Genomic DNA, 21,027 nt, shown 5'->3' on the forward strand with positions numbered 1-21,027 from the left:
TTTCTTCCTTTTTCAAAATGTTCCCTGTGATGGGTATAGGCTATGCACCACTGGCAATACATGCCACTTCTATCTTAACCCTGTGGTACATTGCAAATAAAATGAGAGCATGATAAAGATAAGATTATGTCAAATAAAGAAGATGACCCGCCAATGACACCTGTGTGAACCTAGGGATGAGAGGCCCTCTATAAGCCGAGTAGAGGACCAGGAAGGGCCAGCAGCACAAAAGCTGTCAGAGATAGAGGTCAATCAGCTCATCAAGCTAGAGAAGAATAGCCATCATCACAGGCTCATTGGCCTCAGTGTGATTTCACATTACCCTTCGTCCTCCAGAGTGAACACTGGGCATGAATCACAGACACATTGCGAAGCAGGCAGCAGGAAAGGCTCTGACATTTCCCCTGAACTAAAGAGGGATAATGGCAAGAACAGCATGGAGCAGACAGGCTTACTGATGTGGTGTTGAAGAGAAGGCCTATTCTGCATTTACCTGGCCTTTTGTGGGAGTGAAAGCAAGAAAAAAATAAATAGTTATGTTGTTTAATCATAAGTAGGCTAGTCCATAATGCAAAATCAAAATAGCCAAGCTGAGTTTTCATAACACATGTATGCAAAAGACAATGCCGTAAACGCAATTACTTAGAAATTGCAGTGTAGGCTATATAATATATCTAATGGGACCATTTGCATGAACCGAAATGACATGTATAAAAACGTTCACATCTCCACCCACGCACTCTAGACTGAAATGTCCAGTAAATCTGGGCATCCAATCCAATCTTGCTCCTCCATGTCAATGTGTGTGACAATTCGTTGGGTCAGGCGTACGAGAAGCGAGAAGCGACATCATAACGTCATTGACGTAGCAGAGGACGTGGAGTCTCACTGATAAATAATGAATTTGGAATCATATCACGTGGTATAATAACGCCTGAATAATTTAATATGTTGAATATCGCAATATACCCCCCCGCTAAAGGTAACGCTTAGGTTGCTGCATGCTTGTAGCCTACTGTCAGTGGCAACATCAAAATGGAGCTTTCCAGTGCGCCGTAAAATGCTAATCCGGTGGGTTAGAATCGTTCTTCTCTAAAGTAGAGCCATTAATGGATAAATATGGCGTATTGTGGAGTGGTGTGTTTGTGGATACGCTAACGGAAATGCATCCTCAATGACTACCACTTGCTCTTCTTGTATGGTTTCGGATGCACCGCCCCATTGGGCTGATCTAAACAGCAGATCACATCAGGCGAGCTGAGGCTGAACCGACAGCATCATTCAAGGTATCTTTCATAAAAGCCCTTATGCATTATTGTTGTAAACCGATGTATAAGTGTTTGACGATGTCGTTTGTACTGAACACAGTGCAGACTCGTTTCGATGTTGGTGGAAATAGGCAACAACCGTAAATAGATTTAAACAGCGTCCTTATCGGTATTGACTGTGTTTGTGCTCAAGTCAAATTGACATCAGCCTTAAATTCATACAGTTGAGGTAGTGCTCCCCGTGTTGAGGTAGATCATTAGCGGGGCAGTGCGACATTCAAACTTATGTAGCCTAGTTGCCAGAGCTCCCCGGATATTTATTCTGTAGGTATAAATGTATAAGGATGCCGTGTGACACGAGACATGGGAAGCCTAGACTGTTGTCTTTTATTGCACGTAGGCTATTACAGATATAAAGAATGCCTTTCCCATGTTCACCGCAGCTGGGATACGGGAGGGGCGGTCAGAGTTGCTTTAAGAATTTGCCCTAATTTACAACACTGTAATTTAGGCACTTTAATCAGTGAATGTGGAAATATCGATCCGTCTGCCTATAGGCATGACTTCTGTAGCAGTAATAAAACATTTTCTATGGTGTCGATTGTCATCGTCATGGAGGTACGAGGCGTTGAATCAGGGTTAATCTTCAATGACATAGCCTAGAAGCAGTTACTCATGGATGCGGTTTGTTTATAATCGGGTACCGAAGTGCTCTGACGTTTCCTCTAACAGCGCTCTCCGCTCTGGAGCTGGCCGTGGTGCTGATACTTTCAGCTCCCTTTCGCCCAAACGCGGTAGGATAGCTATTGATATTAGTCTTCGAACAAGGGTAAAGGAACTTCATGTGATCGGTCTGTAGCCTATGCACGTTGAATGCATCGTTACAGCAGGCCCTGACTCGGGTTTACAACATATCTGTCAAGGCGTGGAGAATGACGGTGGTCTTGGTGGTTTGAAAAATACGTACAGACAAAAAATACGAACATTTTTGTTGCGATATCTCAGTTATCTATCTTGTCACTAACTTATGATGAACCGACTGGCCTCAGTTTTTCAAGAAATTCTGAGGACTTCATTTCTGGACGTCAGGAAACAGCAGGAGCATCTGTTGGAGAGAGGGAGAGTGGCACTTGACCACTTACTTGCCTCGCCCATCTTTGCAGTGGGTGTTGTATTGTTTAAATAGGCGAGGCGATCTTATCTCATAATTGTAACAATCCTTAGCCTACTAATCTCATAATTATAATAATCCTTGTTTCTACCCACAGACTAACTCACAGTTGTCTACCAAAACGTATTGAGTGTCAAGACAAACCTCAGATAAACAGCATTGTCTATTGTTTGTATTCCTTTATATAGGACTGCAGCTGTTGTTATTGTTAGAGTCGGTCATTTCATTGTGTTGGCTTGAGCTACTCTTTACTATAGTAGAAACCAAACAGACAAAGGCAGTGTGTGTGACAAGGGAGGAAGGGGCAGTGGTCATTAGATGAATGCCCACAGTACAGTCTTCAATGGGGAGATAAAACGCATGTGGTCATTAGATGAATGCCCACAGTACAGTCTTCAACAGGGAGATAAAAACGCATGTGATCCTCATTCATTTGTTTAACTTAGGGTCACTGGGAGGAGGCATGTTTATGTGTTCTCCATTTGTGTGTTTGTGTCTTGAACGGCGTGTGTGTGTGTGTGTGTGTGTGTGCGTGTGTGTGTGCGGAGGATGACCCATAAATCTCTGGGGCTAAAATGATCTTAGACATCCGTGCCAGGCAGACTAGCACAGCAGCCGGCTTATGTAACAGTGCAGAGCCTCCGGTGAGGGGAGAGGCACAGGGAGGGAGGGATAGAGAGAGAGAGAGAGAGAGAGAGAGAAAAACAGAGGGAGAGAGGGGGGTGGCATTGCCCGGCCCTAGGCAAATGTAGTTCTGGGAGAATACGTGGGGCCAACAGCCAACAAAGTGAAGTTGTTGCGGTTAAGCAGAGCAGTCTATCTCCTGTTAAAATTTCCATCCAGCACTCTGTGACCTTCTCACTTGCATGTATGCCAACACACTAGATGCTTCTGCTAGGCGCAGACCCAGAAAGCGCTTTGGTGTGAGGATGTCATCTTACAACATGTCAATCAAACTGATGTACCGGTATTTCCTTTTGTCTTATAAAGAGCAGCCTTGATATACTTGCCGTATTCTCATGTGTGAAGGCCATCGAGTGGAAGAAAACCTCATACCTGTTCAAACACAAGTTCAAAAACAGCAGTTATAGAAGCATCTTACTGATAGATTGTGTCTCCTGTATTAATACTGACACACACGGAAACATAAGCAGCATAAATCCTGTTGCATAAAACATACAGCACATTTATTTTGGAGGTTATTTTTTTGTCAAAATAGAGCAGCCAGTTCAAACACTGACACATAGATTCTGTGAATACTGTGTAGACAGTAATATTACTATCACTTTCACAATTGCATGGTAATTAATACATGGTTGCATGGTAAATTAACACCCTGTAAGTGTGAAAAGTCTGAAAGGTTAAATTTATATTTTTCATATTTTGTGGGCTTAAATCATGTGGGTCCAGTGTAGAAAACCATGTCACGGTCACCATGCTGGCAAAACAGATTTTCAGGTGTGTGTAGTGTTGAGGATCTTTCTCTGTAAGGACAGAAAGCAACAGGCAGTCATTGAGACAAGCCTGTTGCGTGCTCTCTGTCTCTTCCCCACTCTCTCTTCCCTTGCTCTCTCACTCACGTTGGTGCAGTTGTGTGGGTGGGGCTTGTGCACTCTGGCCTTGGAATCTGCGCACTGTTACAGTAGCAAAATAGAGATTATCATCTTCTCTGCTTCTGGTTCCGCATGTCTCTGGCTGTCTTAGATCAGAAGCTGTTGAAATGGGAGCACTTACTGTAAGCACAGGTTTTGTGTCTCTGGCTGGGTATGTGTGCGGGGCTGGATGAGACCCAGCAGCCATTGCTGATGGTGTTATTATAGTGGATAAAATCTTGAATGTGACTACAGAAATAAGGCAATTTGCATCACCTTACTAAAATGATTTGCTGTTTAAAAGTAATCTATAGACCTCTCCAGAATAAGTCCCGCCTCCTAACTTCCGTATCCATCCAACCTTCGGTCGTCAAATGTCTATGGGAACTAACATGGCGTTTTGAAAGATCGTACCTGTCAAACTCTGTAGGTGACAAAGTAGAAAAAGCTGCTGGGCAGATTGGCCTACACACTTCTGCCATCTAGTTTCCACTGGATTTTTTGATTTTCGGTGCCGTTTAAGTAGTATAGTCTATAGTATACTACTTAAACGGCACCGACAATCAAAAAATCCAGTTGAAACTAGATGGCAGAAGTGTGTAGGCCAATCTGCCCACCAGCTTTTTCTACTTCGCTACCTACAGATGTTTTACCGGTATGATATTTCGAAACGCCATGTTATTTCCCATAGACAATCAACGCCAGGAAGTTGGATGGATACGGAAGTTACGGAGGCGGGACTTATTCTGGAGAGGTCTATTACCTAGGAGCATTTGTATATACAGAAGAAGTGAATCTAGCTGTAAGTTCATCAGTTTGATGACATCTCAGCAGTAGAACAGGAATAAATATGTACTCTGTCTGTTTTTCCGTCTTTTAATTTCAATTGCAATTTAAAATGTGCTTTGTTGGTACGACTGTCCAAAATTGCCAAAGTATTAAAACCTCCTAACGTGTTTACATCAATGGCTCTGTCTTGCATGTGATTGGTGGCTAGGGAACGAGAGCTCTAGCTCTGTTGTCACAGCACATTATATGAATGCTGAGCATAAACTTCCATAGCCATTTGTGTCTTGTGGGCTTGTAGCAACAGATGGTAAAGTATTTCTCAGTAATTATCCTTCACCCATTAAAGGTTGCTCATGTGTCTGTAAAAGCATCAGATCAGAAGCAAATTTCAAATGTAATAACACTCACAAACTGCATTGAATTGCAAAGCAGACAAACCCAGAGCTCGAAAAAAGAGTTTATTTCCTTAGCCTACTGTAAAAGAGGAGCAAGAGTGTGGGTCCTTTCGGTGGACTTTAGGTAGCCCACACAACTGCTCAACTGCCAGTTTTAGGTACAAAGCAGATGTGAGTATCTCTCTGAACATCTTGAGACCTAACGTTATGATTTTGTTTGTTTGCTTAGCTGATACTTTTATCCAAAGCGACTTACACCAATAATAAACATTACATTAGCATAAAGTTGAAAGTCAAAGTTGGATATGTATTGTTATGAATATAATGTCTTTAATATGCATTTTAAAATGAAAATAGCAATAATAATGGCAATGATAATAGCAAGTCTTTATAACAACAATAACCATAATATGTAAACCATGACTTTTTAAAAATACTTCCTGAAAACACACTCAGACTCTCACACACACACACACACACACACACACACAAAGAAGGGGAGAAAAAAATTGATTATTATTAGTTCTAATTGGTTACGGTATATTGTTGTCTTGGTTATAGTTGGTTAATGTTAAGGGTAGATGTGTCGAGCAGTTGTGAGGTAGATGGAACAGCACACAGAGATTCAAGGTGGAAGATGGGATTTTATTAATTCCCCAAATAAGGCCAACATAAGGCAATGATAAAGTCAGTAAATGTGAATAAATCACTAAGGACAAATAAAATACTTAATACTCAATAAAGAAAGAAACACAAAAGACTTGATAGTCAAAACAATACAATATACAAAAATATTCGAATAATAAGATGAGCGCAATGGACTACACAGCTAGTCACTTGGGCTACACACATGAGACAAGCTCTCAAGACTTACGCCTATTCAAATTGCAGTTCTTCTCTCCTGAACGAGCAAAGCCACAGGCTTATGTAGGGCCTGCAATCACCCCTTCAATTGGACCATACCAACTCCTCTAAACAAAACAGGGGTGTTTCAGGGAAAACAGCTCAAACAGCCAATTTTGGATTCCATAAAGCTAGAGCAAACATTCATAAATCATTTAACTCTTTGCTGTACTTTGGCATAGCAAAACCATATATAAATCAGCCTAAATAGTAAGGTTAGAAACTCAGGGTCGACTTCCTGTTGACCCGGAAGTCCTAACATGCATGTAAACCAGCAAAATGCTAGCCTGACGTAGTCATACTCAATTCTAGTCAGAATATGAGTCTGATACTGCTCCATTGGGACATAATTATGGGGCGTGTTTCAACCGATACAGGGGGGAATGCCTCTGCACTTAATTGGATAGACCTAACCAATCAGAGCAATGAAATAGCTTACCGTGAGGTGTAGGAAGAAAACACACAAACCATTCTTCTTCTCCACAAATGCCTTAACATTGTTTTCTGGTCTTTTGTAAAAGTTGCCGTCAATAACTCCTAGCCTACAACACTCATTAGCGAAATCTAAGAGATACGTAGTGGGGTAGGCTATTAGGAAAAAACTGATAGCCTATATCCCCTCCTTTTTAAAAATAATTCTGTTGAACACTGATATGCTACAAACATGTTAAACAGCTCTGAAAGGCTGTCGCAAATCCCTCAAACAAGTGGTCAAACAGAGATTTCAAACGAACGAGGGAACATGTCACAATGCAACAGCGCTGTTTTCCCTTGATGAAAGTGAAACCACAAGTTTTCCCACATCTCAACTTTGGCCAAAGTTTTCAGAAATAATCGTTTTCAGTGATAAAACCTCATTAAATAATATGCATTTTCCATATGGGGTCTTAAAAGCCATGTATCCTACTAGCCACAGCGTTTTTGTTTCAAACATAAGCCTAATCTAAGTGTGCTCAGATGACGTGATAGACCAGGCGCTGTTGCTCACCTGTCCATCATCGTAAAGCCTGATTTGATTGGTCTGCCCGATCTAGGGTGAGCATACTTGCTCCACAATGGAGCAATGCCAGACCGAACTTCCCGACCTCTGATAGTAACACATCCAGATACAGTTAGCTAACATATGATAAACACTGGATGTATAAACCAGAGGGGTGCACCACACAGGCGAGTGGACAGTGACAGCTTGCGTGAGCCCAAGTAGGTTACTTTAAAGCGATATCGCAAGCTCCTGTCAAAATCTAGCAGTGGGCCATAACTACACACAAGCAAAAGGATATGAAACAACATCAACAGTAGGCTAGCCTATAGGTTACACAATATCCCACAATATCCGGCGCCTCGCCGTAGTGTTTGTTAACTGTATAGGCCTACATATATAAACGCTACGGGAGTAACGGAGGAAGGGAATGAAGAATGACATGTTTTAACAGATGATTCTTGACGGTATAAATGTAAACAGAAAACACACATTCAACATACATATAAAGGCACGTCCACATTTAAATGTCTCTCACAGTAGGCAGCGCCTCGTTGCCGTGACGGTGGCTAGTCACCCTGTCACAGTTAAGCTTCCATATTAAAGGTGCTCTAAGCAATGTTACGTGGTTTCTAAGCTTAAACATTTTTTGTCACATACAGCAAACCTCGTCTCACCTCGTCTCCTGAATACACTGTAAAAAAATGCCCTGGTTCCAAAAACGGCAACAAAAACATCCTGGCCCAGCCTGGACAAACTGTTCCAGCCAATCACCAAAGAGATGCGTGTTCAGGAGAGCTTCAATTGCACAGGAGGGAGGGAGGGATGAGCTAACTCTTTGTTTTGTTTGAACGTCAAAAGAAGTGACATTACCCAACATTGCTTAGAGCCCCTTTAAAGTATGAATTATATGATTTTGTTTTGTATTCATCAGAATAGGTTACTGTTTGTGTGTGTGATAACAGGCTGGAAGATGCACACTTCCCAAATCAAGTTAGCTGGCGTGATCTGTTTAGCCACTGCTGCCCCAAGCCCGGCCTGCCTGCTTGTTTTACAATTGGGTTCAGTGTCAGCGGCACATCTGCCTTCCCAATGCTCCCCCCAGCCGTGGTTGGGTGACCTACCTCCATGTTAGAGGGTTGGGTGCTCATGACGCTAACTGTTTGCAGCATATTTGCCCCTTGTGAAGGATAGCAATATACAACCCTGTTTCCACAAAAGTTGGGAGGCTGTGTAAAATGACTAAACACGGAATGCACTGGTTTGTAAATCTTGTGAACCCTATATTTAATTGAGAATAGTGTACAACATATTAATTGTTGTAACAGAGAAATATTATTGCCTTTTGGAAAATCTATGTTCATTTTCAATTTGATGCCAGCAACATATTTTGAAAATGAAATGCTGTCCCATTCTTACCCAATATAGGTTGTCAGCTGCTCAACAGTCTGGGGTCTTTTTTGTTGTGTTTTTCGTTTCGTGTTGCACCAAATATGAGTGGTCTGCACAGCTGGCAGGCCAATTTAGACTCTTCTACTATGGAACCATACTGTTGTAATATTATGAACAGAATCCCCTCCTTAAATATTCATGGCCCTCCCTGAAAAAGACTGTCTGATTGGCAGAATATGTTGTTCAAAACTTGTATATATCATTCAGCATTAAGTTTTCCTTTCCAGATGTGCAAGTTGCCCATGCCATGGGCAATAATGCACCCCCATACCACCATGGATACTTTTGAATTGTGCACTGAACAAGTTGGATGGTCCCTCTTCTTACTAAGGTTACTAAGTCCATGATTTCCAAAAGTGTTATTTGTAGCAGTAACTCATGTAGCAGTAATTCATGTCACGGGTATGAGGTGTAAGAAGGAACTGGTGCACAGTTTCCCATGTACTCATACATCCATGTACTCCTTGTGTGTAGCTCTGGGAGAACTTGTATGGATTCCACATGTGTGTGCAGAGGTGCTCTCTAAGCATGCTTGTGCTTTGTGTGTCATCTTCTGTGTGAATAGTGTAGCTGTGATCTGTTTGGCCCTTACTCGTTATCCTCCCCTAACCCACAGCCTCTCACTGAGGCCTAATCTCTCCCCTCGCCCGGGCCACCTGTGAGCGCAGCCTTCGGGGCTGTGCTATCGCTGCCTGGGGATTTTAAGACTGTGGCATGTAGGTGTGTCCTAAAAAATAAGAAATAAAACAGGCCTCGAAAGTGTCCTCATTGCTCATTCGGAGCTTGGGGCATCAGACACCTTTATCTCCCCCCAGCAGCCCCGCAGCCGGGTGACACCAGGGCCGAGCACGCACGACGTGATTTGTCAGTGTCAGCCCGCCGCTCCGCAGTCGGCATCCGTCAGCCAGAGAATGGAGAGAGGCAGGGAGAGAGGAGGAGGAGTGGTGCTGTGTCAGGCGCCGTGATGGAACGACAAGCTCCGACAGTTTGGTGGGTAGGACCATGAGGAGTGGGGCTGGGGTGGACGGAGGACCATGAGGAGTGGGGTTGGGGTGGACAGAGGACCATGAGGAGTGGGGCTGGGGAGGACGGAGGAAGGGGCGGTGCACATCTCAGAGCAGACATAGAGGCTGAAGGACAGGTGCTACTGTAGAGAGGAATTGATCATAAATAATGTGGACTGTGTGTGTGTGTGTGTGTTGTGTGTGTGTGTGTGTGTGTGTGTGAGAGAGAGAGAGAGAGAGAGAGAGAGAGAGATTCATCATAATGTGTGTAAAAGAGACAGAACATTCTAAAGGTTTGAGACCGTGTGAGAGAGGGAGAAGGAGAAGGAAAGTTATTGGTGTAGAAGTGTCTCCCCAGCGCCACTTCTCTCCCCAGCTCTCCGCTCCAGCCCTGCCTGTGCCATCTCCATTAGTCATCTTGGCACAAGTCCTAAGCTGATAACACAACATTTTGCTGACTGGACTCCAAGCTGGCTGGATGACATTTCTTTTCAGACTTTTCAGACATTGTTTTTCTATATATAATCTCTCCCCTGCAAGATGTGTAAATTAAAAGATGTATCACCCTCCCTTGGGCTTAATGAGGCCAGTCACTATGGCAACAAGACACTAGGTCAGTGGATGTTTGAATATAGCTATGGGACTATAAGTGTTGAGAGTGACTGGTTATGCCTCGTGGAGCCAGGCATCAGCTCTGCGTCCTGTTCATATTAGACACTGTACAGTGTCTTCAGAGCCTGATCCATTTTAATGATGCAGTAGTAAATAGCGTGCTGAACAATGTCATCCATCATCTGATCCTTTTACACGTTGTCTATAGGTCTGACCGGAGCTGGCATAGGATGGGTTAAAACTGTGTGCATGTACATAATGCAGAGCCAGTGTGGAAGTATTCCCAGTTGGCCTCCGCACTGTGAACACAACAGACAAGTGGAAACAGGAAGTGTGAGTGTGAGTGTGAGGCGGTGGGTTGAAATGTCAAGCGGAGATGTGATGGCTGTTTGGACAGATTTTGAGTCATGCTTATCGGAGAGTGTTTTAATGTGGTATGCATGTCTTCCTCCATCGTTGTGCTTTTCTCTCTACTGCACCTCTAAACATGCTCAACATGTTTATTATTCATGCAGTAGTTTGTATTCTGTGCTAGTGTGGTATAATGTGAAATTAAGAGATGAGCTTTAAAGAAAATCTGTGCTAGAAATGAAATCTATATTAACTGATGTACAGTAAAAAACATTTTTTTGCATTTACAGTGGAGGCTTCCATCCCATAACCTGACGTCAGCACGATGTGGAAGCACACCAGTATGGACCTCATCTGAAGGAAACTGAAGAAAAAAAACCCCAAGTGGAACAGCACCTCACACGCCAGACTTCGGCCAACGAGCCCTCTTTTTGAGACTCTGTTCATTTCCCTCCCAAAGCGCTCCAGAAGCCGTACCCAAGCCCGGCCACAGTTCCTGTGGGAGTCCGTGCTGTGCGCAGTGGACCCGAGATGAGTGGGCTCATGGGTAAACTGCGGAGGGTGCAGTGGGGGGCCACATGGAATGCCTTCCAGACGCGCGTGCTGCGCACCAAACCCGTGGAGTCCATGCTGGAGAGTACGGGCGGCACGGGCGCCCATGGCACCAAGCTGGCCCGCGTCCTGACCACCGTGGACCTGGTGTCGCTCGGTGTGGGCAGCTGCGTGGGCACGGGCATGTACGTGGTGTCCGGGCTGGTCGCCAAGGAGATGGCAGGGCCGGGAGTCATCATGTCCTTCATCATCGCAGCGGTGGCCTCGTTCCTCTCAGGTGACCACGGTCTTCCTCGTCTGGTTATCTCAGTCTGTGGCAACGACAGACTGACATGATGTCCAGTTTTTTTTAATTCTGTTACGTGGCCAGCACGACCTTTGGGATTTGTTTGTGTTGGGAAGTGTTCAGGTTGAATGATGAAGGCTGGGGAGGGGATTAGTGCTGGCTATGAAATCATTAGCTGACTCATTGTGCTGCAGCAGGTGACTGAGGCCCAGGGCTGAGCTCACGTGATACAGAGCAAAACTGTACATGGACTGGATAAATGAGTTCATTGAGAAAAAAAGATTTTCACATCACTATCAAGCATCATTTCTTAATGATGTGTCAAAAATGTGTACAGGTCTGAGTGTAAATTGAACTCTTAGAAGTTTGGGTCAAGTATATGATTATGATTCTTATTAATTGCAAATATTATACTGTGGTATCTCTGTATCTTTAGTGCACTCGAGGTCATATATACATTAGGCCTACATACATGATCATTTGACTCTATTGGACTAACAACACCTGTGACCCGGGTAGATCCATGATGATCCTTGTGTGTACGTAATTGAATAGCAAATCCTTCCTGCACAAGTCTGTGGGGATCTAGGATGGGCGATAGGCTTTTCCACAGGGGAAGGCAGGAGGCCATCATGTCTTGGCATGTGTTTCAGCAGTTTTGCCTCTTGTATCCTTGACATTTGAAAATTGATCCCTCACTTGAGCTTAAAATCAATGCAGCCCTTTCAGGAGCCCGCTAAACACTAAACACTTTCATGTTCCTAGCACTGAAACAACAACATTGCCGTCTATCTCCAGAACAGCTCTCATCTCTGTTTGGGCAACCCTGGCTGACCGTCCTTTCTCCTCAACAGGGGTGTGTTATGCCGAGTTTGGAGTCCGTGTGCCGAAGACCACGGGCTCGGCGTACACCTACAGCTATGTGACAGTGGGGGAGTTTGTGGCCTTCTTCATTGGCTGGAATCTGATTCTGGAGTACCTGATTGGCACAGCGGCCGGGGCCAGCGCCCTCAGCAGCATGTTTGATTCGCTGGCCAATCACTCAATCAGCGGCTTCATGATCAGCCACATAGGCACGCTCAATGGCCTCGGTGAGTGACTGAGTCCAGCCGCGTACTGGTGGGGAACTCAAACTTATTTCTGCCTCTGTCATTAAATCATTTAATGTACCAGTTTAAGTACCATGTTTAAGTTGGAAGATGCAAGTGAATGAGGGGTCCCCAGACCCATTCTCCAGCTCAGAGGAGATTTGAGAAATGGCCAAGGAAGCAGACAGCAGAAGGGGAGAGTGCTGGCATGGTACAGTATGGTGTTTGCTGTAGGCTTGAGATGAGATAGACTGGATGGAACTGGATATTTTCTGCACTCAGATTGTTTTTACAGTATGCTATAATCTGACAGATAAAACTCATACACTTGGAAGACCACAAGACTGAAATGTTGAATATTTAGTATAGCATGATCAAACGTAATCAACAAATATTTTAAAATATGTCTATCAGCTATAAATAACATTTCGGCTTCAGTGAATACCAGCAACATCTCTAAAGGGATTTAAATAAATAATGAAAAGATAAAGATAGATACTTTTTAGAGGTACAGTATGTGTGAAATTCGTATGTGGCTGATGCTATTGGGTTGCTGCAAGAACTACTGGAGTATTATTTTGTGTCCTGACAAAAGGAATTCCTGCAAAGGTTTGTTGTGAGGGTTTTTGAACTGCAAATGTAAGGTCCTGGTAGGCCTTCTTCTTGGATGATTTGCTAAGCCTTTTGCCTTCATCACCTCATGTAGTGTTACTGGTCCATATGGAGAGGAAGGGGCAGATTTGGGATCTTAGTTATCTGTGTTTACAGACACAGTCATCTGGAAGTGTGAACTTATGTGTACAGTCCCCACTGCATGACATAGATAGATGGCACAGATCAGTGATTTCTAAACATGACATGGTGCCCATCATTTTTAAATACGGTAAGAAAGCGAAGCCTGTCACTCGTTCTCTTAAGTGTAAATAGTTCACTGTGTTTGTTGTGTTTATACTGTACATGAACTCACACACTGAGCTGAACTGAGATAACCTGTGTGAGGTCATGATCTCTCTTTGCAGGGAAGGGTGAGGAGTCCTACCCCGACCTGCTGGCTCTGGTGATTGCCATCCTGGTAACGGTGGTGGTTGCCCTCGGAGTGAAGAACTCGGTTGGCTTCAACAACGTGCTGAACGTCATCAACCTGGTGGTGTGGGTCTTCATGATGATCGCCGGACTCTTCTTCGTCAACGGGGCCAACTGGGATGAAGGGCGCTTCCTGCCGTTCGGCTGGTCAGGGGTAATAGAATCTTCCTTCGGGCAGTTGCCGTTTTATTTTATAGCTTTATTCTCCAGCTGGCCAGTGTGAAGCCATCAGAAGATGTGAATGTTCATTTCAGAATAGTTCCTGTTCTCTGGAAGTTGCTCTCTTGCTTGTGATGCCTCTTTTTCAGTCATTTTGTGGATGTTCTAGAGACGGAAACTGGATTGAATTGTTTGGTATTCAGTTTTGTAAATTCTGTTGTACCCTAAAGAAATTGTAGCTATTGAAGACTTGCTAAATTGTATTTGTCTATTACTACTATATTGTATAACTGACGGTGAAGAGTCCAATTGGGGATGTCCTGAGATATCACCACTCGTGAAATGCCTCTCATCCAATCCGAAATTGTTCAACCAACTGGTGTATAATGTAAATTATGCTGGTAAAAAGTTCTAGCTGGTCAGAACTTGCTAAAATGTGTCTTCATGGATTTATCCTCTGTGGTCTGTGCACAGGTCATGCAAGGTGCGGCCACCTGCTTCTACGCCTTCATCGGGTTCGACATCATCGCCACCACAGGAGAGGAAGCCAAAAGCCCCAACACGTCCATCCCGTACGCCATCACAGCCTCACTGGTCACTTGCCTGACCGCATACGTGTCTGTGAGTACACGCACACACGTTGGAAAGTCACAGGAAACATTTTGGTGTTGGCGCTGTCAGTTGTTATGAAATGTTTGTATTGCATTGGAGCTAGTGCTGGCTAGTACTCTATACTTCAGAGTGACGTGTGTGTAAAGCCTCCTGTGGCTTGTGGTGAATTATAAATGGACAGCAGTAGGAGATCTGTCCATACTTGTGTTTGCCTTGCCCCAATTGATGCCCAAAGTTTCATAACCACTTCATTTTTATTTTTTTGCTTTCAAAAAAACAAAGGGTTTAGGGTTTTCATGTAGCTATCTCACACTGTCTGAGCTGACAGGGAGCTTTGGGTCTCGGAGTCTGCTTGTGAATTCCTGATGAGGCAGCTAACTACACACACACACAGAGAGAGCGCGCGAGAGAGAGAGATAGAGAGAGAGAGATAGAGAGAGAGACAGACTGCAGCTCTGGGACAGCATAGGGTTTGTTGCCATGGCAACCCCTTGAACACAGGCAGGCAGGCGGGTGCCGGCTGAGCGTAGCATCAGACAGGTGGCATCAATAACAGCGCCTGCAGCCCTACGCCACACAGCCACCTGGAGGCCCAGAAAGATGCAGTACAGGAAGTGCATTTCAGCCAGACTGTCAGCTCCAACACTTTCAGCTGCACCGTCTCTCTGTGTGTCTCTGTGTGTCACCTCCTCTATTACTGTCTTATAAGATAGATATATATATATATATATACTGTATATATGTGTGTGCGTAAATATAAATATACTGTATATTGCACTGCATCATCATCATCCTAGCCTTTTATTTCTAATTTGGTCCTCCTCCTGTTCATCCATCCTCAGTGTAGCTGGAGCTGTGAATTCCAAATAATTGCTTTTTTCACACATCTGAGAGTTCCAGCTAGCAACCCTGTAGATGTACCGCACTGTCTAAAGTATTTTATTAGTGCGAGAGAAAGTCCTGTAGTTACATTAGCATAAGCACCATGGCAACAATCTGTCTACCTCTTCTTTTCTTGTGAGGGTATCAGTGTGTGATGAACGTGGCATGTATATGTGTTGAAACAATAGTGCAATTACAAATGACAGACTCAGTCCTACATGTGAGGAAGTTAGGTTCAGACAGTAAATATTTGCAGACTGATTATGCTTGACACTAACTACTGTTTGAGTGATCTTTGGTGGTGTACGGTGTCTTTAAACAGCAGCACTCAGCATAGCACTGCGTGCTGCAATGCAGTTGTACATCAAGGCTTCCTGGCTATTTAAGCCATCCTTTCTTTTTAAACCAGGCAGGTTCTCATTGAAGGGTATACATTGTGTTGCTCACTGTAGACTCTTCCTGTTTGAAGACTGTTTGTCAGTCTGGTCCATGGCTTGTCTGAATACTAATCCCAAAAGTCTGCCAGGTCTAGAGCACGATGGGTAAAATTACACGATAAGCAGAGCTGACATCTATCTCAAGGAGCAAGGGCCAGAACAATGAATCTACACTGTCATTTATCTGTCATGAATATATTCCTTTTCTGTCTCATTCATTCTTATCAACAGAGTGTATAGTTTTCTATAGAGTTACAGAAAGGCAAAAAGGCACTTCTCAACTGATCTGGCACTGTAGATGAGATTAGATGAAGAAATGTGCGTCTCTTGCACTGCATCGTCATTCTATCGCTCTCTCACTGTGACGTGCTTACATGTGTGATGGAAAGAACAGCGTACCGTACACAGATTGTGATAGCACACGGTTCCCCACATTTGCAAGGCCTATGCTTGACAAAGACAAAGACAAAGACAAAGACAAAGAAGTCCTCTCGCCTCTCTCTCACTCGTCTACCCAGGTGAGTGTGATCTTGACCCTGATGGTGCCCTACACGGAGATCGACGCAGACGCACCACTCATGGAGATGTTCGCTCTGCACGGCTTCCAGGCGGCCAAGTACATCGTGGCCATCGGCTCCATCGCTGGTCTGACAGTCAGCCTGTTTGGGTCACTCTTCCCCATGCCCCGCGTCATCTACGCCATGGCCGGAGACGGACTGCTCTTCAAGTGAGCCGGCCCACCTGTCTTCTTTGTGTTTCTGTGAAGTTATAGCCTGGATGAACTCAGACAAACCTGTTAGCAAAATTAGAATTTCCTCTGTAGGTCTGTCTGGAAAGAATCCCATTGACGGCCGTTTCCGAACTTCCTGTTTTACGACTCCCAAGGGTATAATCGGCAGTGAAATTTAGCTTAAATTTGTGCATTAAACTCTTACTCTTACCTTACTTTTTTCAGAAGTGCCGCAAACGTCTTTCTTGTAGAGAAAGGTTTAAATGCAGTTGTTTAAAATATATGTTCCTGGGCTTTTGGAGATTCAGAAACAGACATCAATGGGATCATTTCCAGACCGGCATGCAGATCACTTTCAGATTTGCTGTCAGGTCCGTCTGGGTTCAGCCAGGCTAAAGTACTTATAGTAGGAGTGACGTACGGATATTGCCTCGGTTAACAACTTGTTTTGTTGCTGTGTGTGTGTGTGTGTGTGGTTTTGAATTATATGTACACTAGCGTCTGTAATTGATTTTTAAGGGTTGACATGTAATTCAGACATAATTATGAATGCCTGCACTGCAGTAGCAGAAGACACTCAATAATCTCAATTATGGAGCACAGCTCAGTGAGCTCCCAGTCTTTGCGTGGCACCCCATTATTTGTGCATTGTGGTGTGCATTCCTACGATAACCACAGAGTAAACAAACACATATGAAACAGTGACTGACTTGGCTCATTAGCCAGGGTGTCATTTATCAAGCTCTGCAGCCATGTTCAACAACTCTAACACTGGAGGTGTACAGCATATAGTTTATGTGTTATGTGTGTGTGTGTGTGTGTGTGTGTGTGTGTGTGTGTGTGTGTGTGTGTGTGTGTGTGTGTGTGTGTGTGTGTGTGTGTGTAAAATGCTCTAAACAACTGGATACAAATGTAAAGTCATCCTACTTGTCAATCCCGATAAGGAGCTATTATGTGTTTACCATGCGAGTGTGTGTGTGTGTGTGTGTGTGTGTGTGTGTGTGTGTGTGTGTGTGTGTGTGTGTGTGTGTGTGTGTGTCGGCAGGTTCCTGGCTGTAGTCAACACGTACACAGAGACGCCGGTGTTGGCGTGCGTGGTGTCGGGCTTCCTGGCTGGACTGCTCTCGCTGCTGGTCAGCCTGCGCGACTTGATCGAGATGATGTCCATCGGCACACTGCTGGCCTACACGCTGGTGTCCGTCTGCGTCCTGCTACTGCGCTACCAGCCCGAGAGCGACATCCACGGCTTCGTCAACTTCCTGTCTGAGGAGAGCACCAAGCGCAAGGAGGGCGTGCTGGCCGAGTGCGAGCGGGACGCCTGCTCGCCGGTCAGCGAGGGTGATGAGTTCTCCGGCCCGGCCACCAATACCTGTGGTGCCAAGAACCTGCCCTCGCTCGGCGACAACGAGATGCTCATCGGCAAGCCGGACAAGTCGGCCTACACAGCCGCGCACCCCAACTACGGCACGGTGGACATGTCGTCGGTCATCGAGCCCGACGAGTCGGACAGCGCGCACGTGCTCAAGCTCAAGAAACTTCTGGGCCCACGCTACTACACTCTCCGCATCCGCCTGGGCCTGCCCGGCAAGATGGACCGTCCGACGGTGGCCACGGGCCGCACGGTCACGCGCTGCGTCCTGCTCCTCTTCTTCCTGATGTTCGGCTTCTGCTCGCTGGTGACGTTCGGCGCGGACTGCATCGCAGAGGGCAGCTGGTGGGCAGTGCTGCTGCTGGTGGTCCTGCTGGTGGTCATGATGCTGCTGGTCTTCATCATCCTGCAGCAGCCCGAGAACCCCAAGCGCCTGCCCTACATGGCCCCCTGCGTGCCCTTCGTCCCCGCCGCGGCCATGCTGGTCAACATTTACCTCATGCTCAAGCTCTCCGACATCACCTGGATACGCTTCGCCGTCTGGTGTTTTGTGGGTGAGTCTGTGTGTGTGTGTGTGTGTGTGTGTGTGTGTGTGTGTGTGTGTGTGTGTGTGTGTGTGTGTGTGTGTGCACTTGCTGGAAGCTGGGGCTAAGGGAATGTGACTGCGGCACAGGACACTGTAGATAGGAGGGAAGTCTCTGTGTGTGTGTGTGTGTGTGTGTGTGTGTGTGTGTGTGTGTGTGTGTGTGTGTGTGTGTGCACTTGCTGGAACTGGAAGCTGGGGCTGAGGGAATGTGACTGTGGCACGGGACACTGTAGATAGGAGGGAAGTCTCTGAGTGTGTCTGTGTCTGTGTTTGCATGTGTCTCTGTTGTTTGTGTAAGTGTGTGTGCATGTGTGTGAAAAGCTAAAAATGTTTTTTTAGCCCATTTCTCACATTGAATTTGTGTCATGTCTTAGGGCACATTGTTCTCCCATTTTCACTCCCTGTTCCTGATAAGAAAAGGACAAAAGGACTGGAACACATTATCTTTCCAGTCCTTAACATTCATGCACTTTTTTTTGGACTAAGCATGGAATATATATTCTAATTTCTAACTCTCTCTTTATCTCACTGTCTCACTTTCTCACACTGTGTGTGTGGGTGTGTGTGTGTGTGTGGGGGGGGGGGGGGGGGGGGTGTGGGTGTCCACATGTTGTTGTGTACGTTGGTGTGTGTGTTTGTGTGTGTGTGTGTGTGTGTGTGTGTGTGTGTGTGTGCGTGCATGTGCGTGCATGTGTATATGTGTGCTTGTGTATGTGTGCGGTGTGTATGTGTGTGCGGTGTGTATGTGTGTGCGGTGTGTATGTGTGTGTGTGTGGTGTGTATGTGTGTACGTGTCCCTGCTCCCCTGCAGGTGTGCTGATCTACTTTGGCTACGGCATGTGGAACAGCACCCTGGAGATCACGGCACGCGAGGAGGAGGCGCACGCCAGCACCTACCAGCGCTACGACGTGGGCGTCGATGAAGGCTTCGCCGACAACTTCTACCCCCCAGAGGACAGCTGGGGCGAGCCCCAGGACACCGCCGGCACCAAGCAGCACCAGGGCCAGGGCCCGAGTCCGCCCGAGCCCCCGGCCAAGCCCGGCCAAGTCAACTCCCTGGACCGCCGCAGGACCTCCCCCTCCCCCCACAGCAGCAAAGCCAAAAGCAAAAGCCCCCCCGGCCTGGCGTTTGAGGGCCTGGCAGTGGACGATGACTTAGATGACCCACTGGACTGAGATGGACCCCCGGGTGACTACTGTCCTGTTTGTGTGTGTGCTGATGCTGAGGATGTGGTGGATGGTGATGATGTTGATGATGATGGCTAGAACCCTTGGGCTAGATGGTTTCCTTTGAGTCAGGAGAGCTCCATTTTGTGGTCATGCCATCCTCTTATCTGTCGTTGCTGGGAAGTAGGCAGAGTAGAGTGGACTCAGTGGTACATATCAGCTGGTTTAACCTTACCATGGCAGCAACCTTCCCACTTCAAAACAAATGCTCCACCATTTTTTTTTTCCTCAAGGCCGTAGTTTTAAATTTTGCGTCAACACTTTAGCCCACGCATGCTCATTGTTTCAGATACTCTGGCCATCCCAAGCAAGCCTTGCATTCATTATGTGTGAAAGAGCTACATCACTTGGTTCAAGTCACAACCCAAAAAATAGAACAATTTGCCATTAAACACATGTTCATGACACAGCTGCTTTTGACTGACAGGAAGTGGGCGGTTTTTGAAGCCTGAACCATTTTCTTGTATCTAGGTCAGGGGATCCTCTGACTGCAGAGGCAATCTTTTAATCTGCCAAGGACAGGAAGGAAGCTTTTTTTTTATTAACCAGTCATAGAAAGAAAAGCTGAGATTCCACAAATTGTATTACCTGACCCCTCATTACGTATACCTCTTGGTTCTGAATTCGTAACTTATAAGACGCTGTAATTATTTTTGTAATAAACATACCTTATTTTTGTTGGCCAAAAAAATCATAACATGGGATATAAACAGGAACATAGATAAGCTGAGTTTAAGTTGGGTATCAGACAGCGATATGATGGCGGGGTCCACTATGGACTGTTCGGGGGTGAGAGTGGATGGCACGTTTTACTTCACTGCTTCTCCTGCTAGCCTCTAGCCCAAGAGGTGTGGTTGGTGGAGATTTATCACCAATGAGTTGCCACAAATATTGATTGGACTTGCAGTCGCTTGCAATAGTGCCTTCATCTGTCAGTGTGTGCTTTAACTATGGTTGCCATGATGTCCATGCGTTTCGGTGTCTGTGTCTGGGGCTTGTTGATATGAAGAATCTTGTCAGGGCAGGGGGATGCATGTAAAAGTGATTTTATGCATTTATTTGTTTATTTGTATGTATGTTTGTTTATCTATTTATAGGCCAGGCTGTTATGTTGACAGACAGCCTTTGGGTCATCACATTGTCCACCCATCTCAATTCAGCAGCTTGCCATCCATGTCTGTGACTCCACCCCCCACACACACACACACACATCCTTGCAAGCAGGCCTCTCTGTGTGTCCAGCGCTCTGGTATGGTTTGTGGGCTTCCCACCCCGAGAGTGAGGGCCAAAAGCAGACAGGGTGCATGAGAGACATGTTGAGAGCGCATAGGAAGGGGAGGGGGAAGGAATGCTTCTCTGCCGTGTGCTTCGTCTGTGACCCGGGAGTCACCAGGCTCCTTCCTTTCTGTCTTCCACTCTCTCTTTCTCTCTACCCCCCACCCCCACCTCTCTCTCTTTCTCTCTCTCTCTCTTTCTCTCAATCTCTGTCCCCCCATCTCT

The 21,027-nt window shown here is 45.6% G+C and overlaps 1 protein-coding gene across 1 annotated transcript; it reads left to right on the forward strand.

The window, feature by feature from the left end:
- The first annotated feature begins 947 nt into the window (after nt 1-947).
- On the forward strand, nt 948-21,027 carry slc7a14a (solute carrier family 7 member 14a). The gene is made up of 8 exons (XM_042103974.1): nt 948-1,286; nt 10,807-11,345; nt 12,209-12,445; nt 13,462-13,679; nt 14,159-14,305; nt 16,134-16,342; nt 17,391-18,268; nt 19,112-21,027. The coding sequence occupies exons 2-8, from the start codon at nt 11,048-11,050 to the stop codon at nt 19,474-19,476; spliced, it is 2,352 nt and encodes a 783-aa protein (XP_041959908.1). The 5' UTR covers nt 948-1,286; nt 10,807-11,047; the 3' UTR covers nt 19,477-21,027.

Source organism: Alosa sapidissima, chromosome 1, assembly GCF_018492685.1.
Source record: "Alosa sapidissima isolate fAloSap1 chromosome 1, fAloSap1.pri, whole genome shotgun sequence".
Taxonomy (NCBI): Eukaryota; Metazoa; Chordata; class Actinopteri; order Clupeiformes; family Clupeidae; genus Alosa; species Alosa sapidissima.

Bases quoted from the DNA above. Each gene is read 5' to 3' on its own strand.
- slc7a14a (XM_042103974.1), top strand. From the start codon at position 11,048: ATGAGTGGGCTCATGGGTAAACTGCGGAGGGTGCAGTGGGGGGCCACA. The intron at 13,680-14,158 runs GTAATAGAATCT...GTCTGTGCACAG, and splicing joins TGCCGTTCGGCTGGTCAGGG to GTCATGCAAGGTGCGGCCAC. The intron at 16,343-17,390 runs GTGAGCCGGCCC...GTGTGTCGGCAG, and splicing joins GGAGACGGACTGCTCTTCAA to GTTCCTGGCTGTAGTCAACA.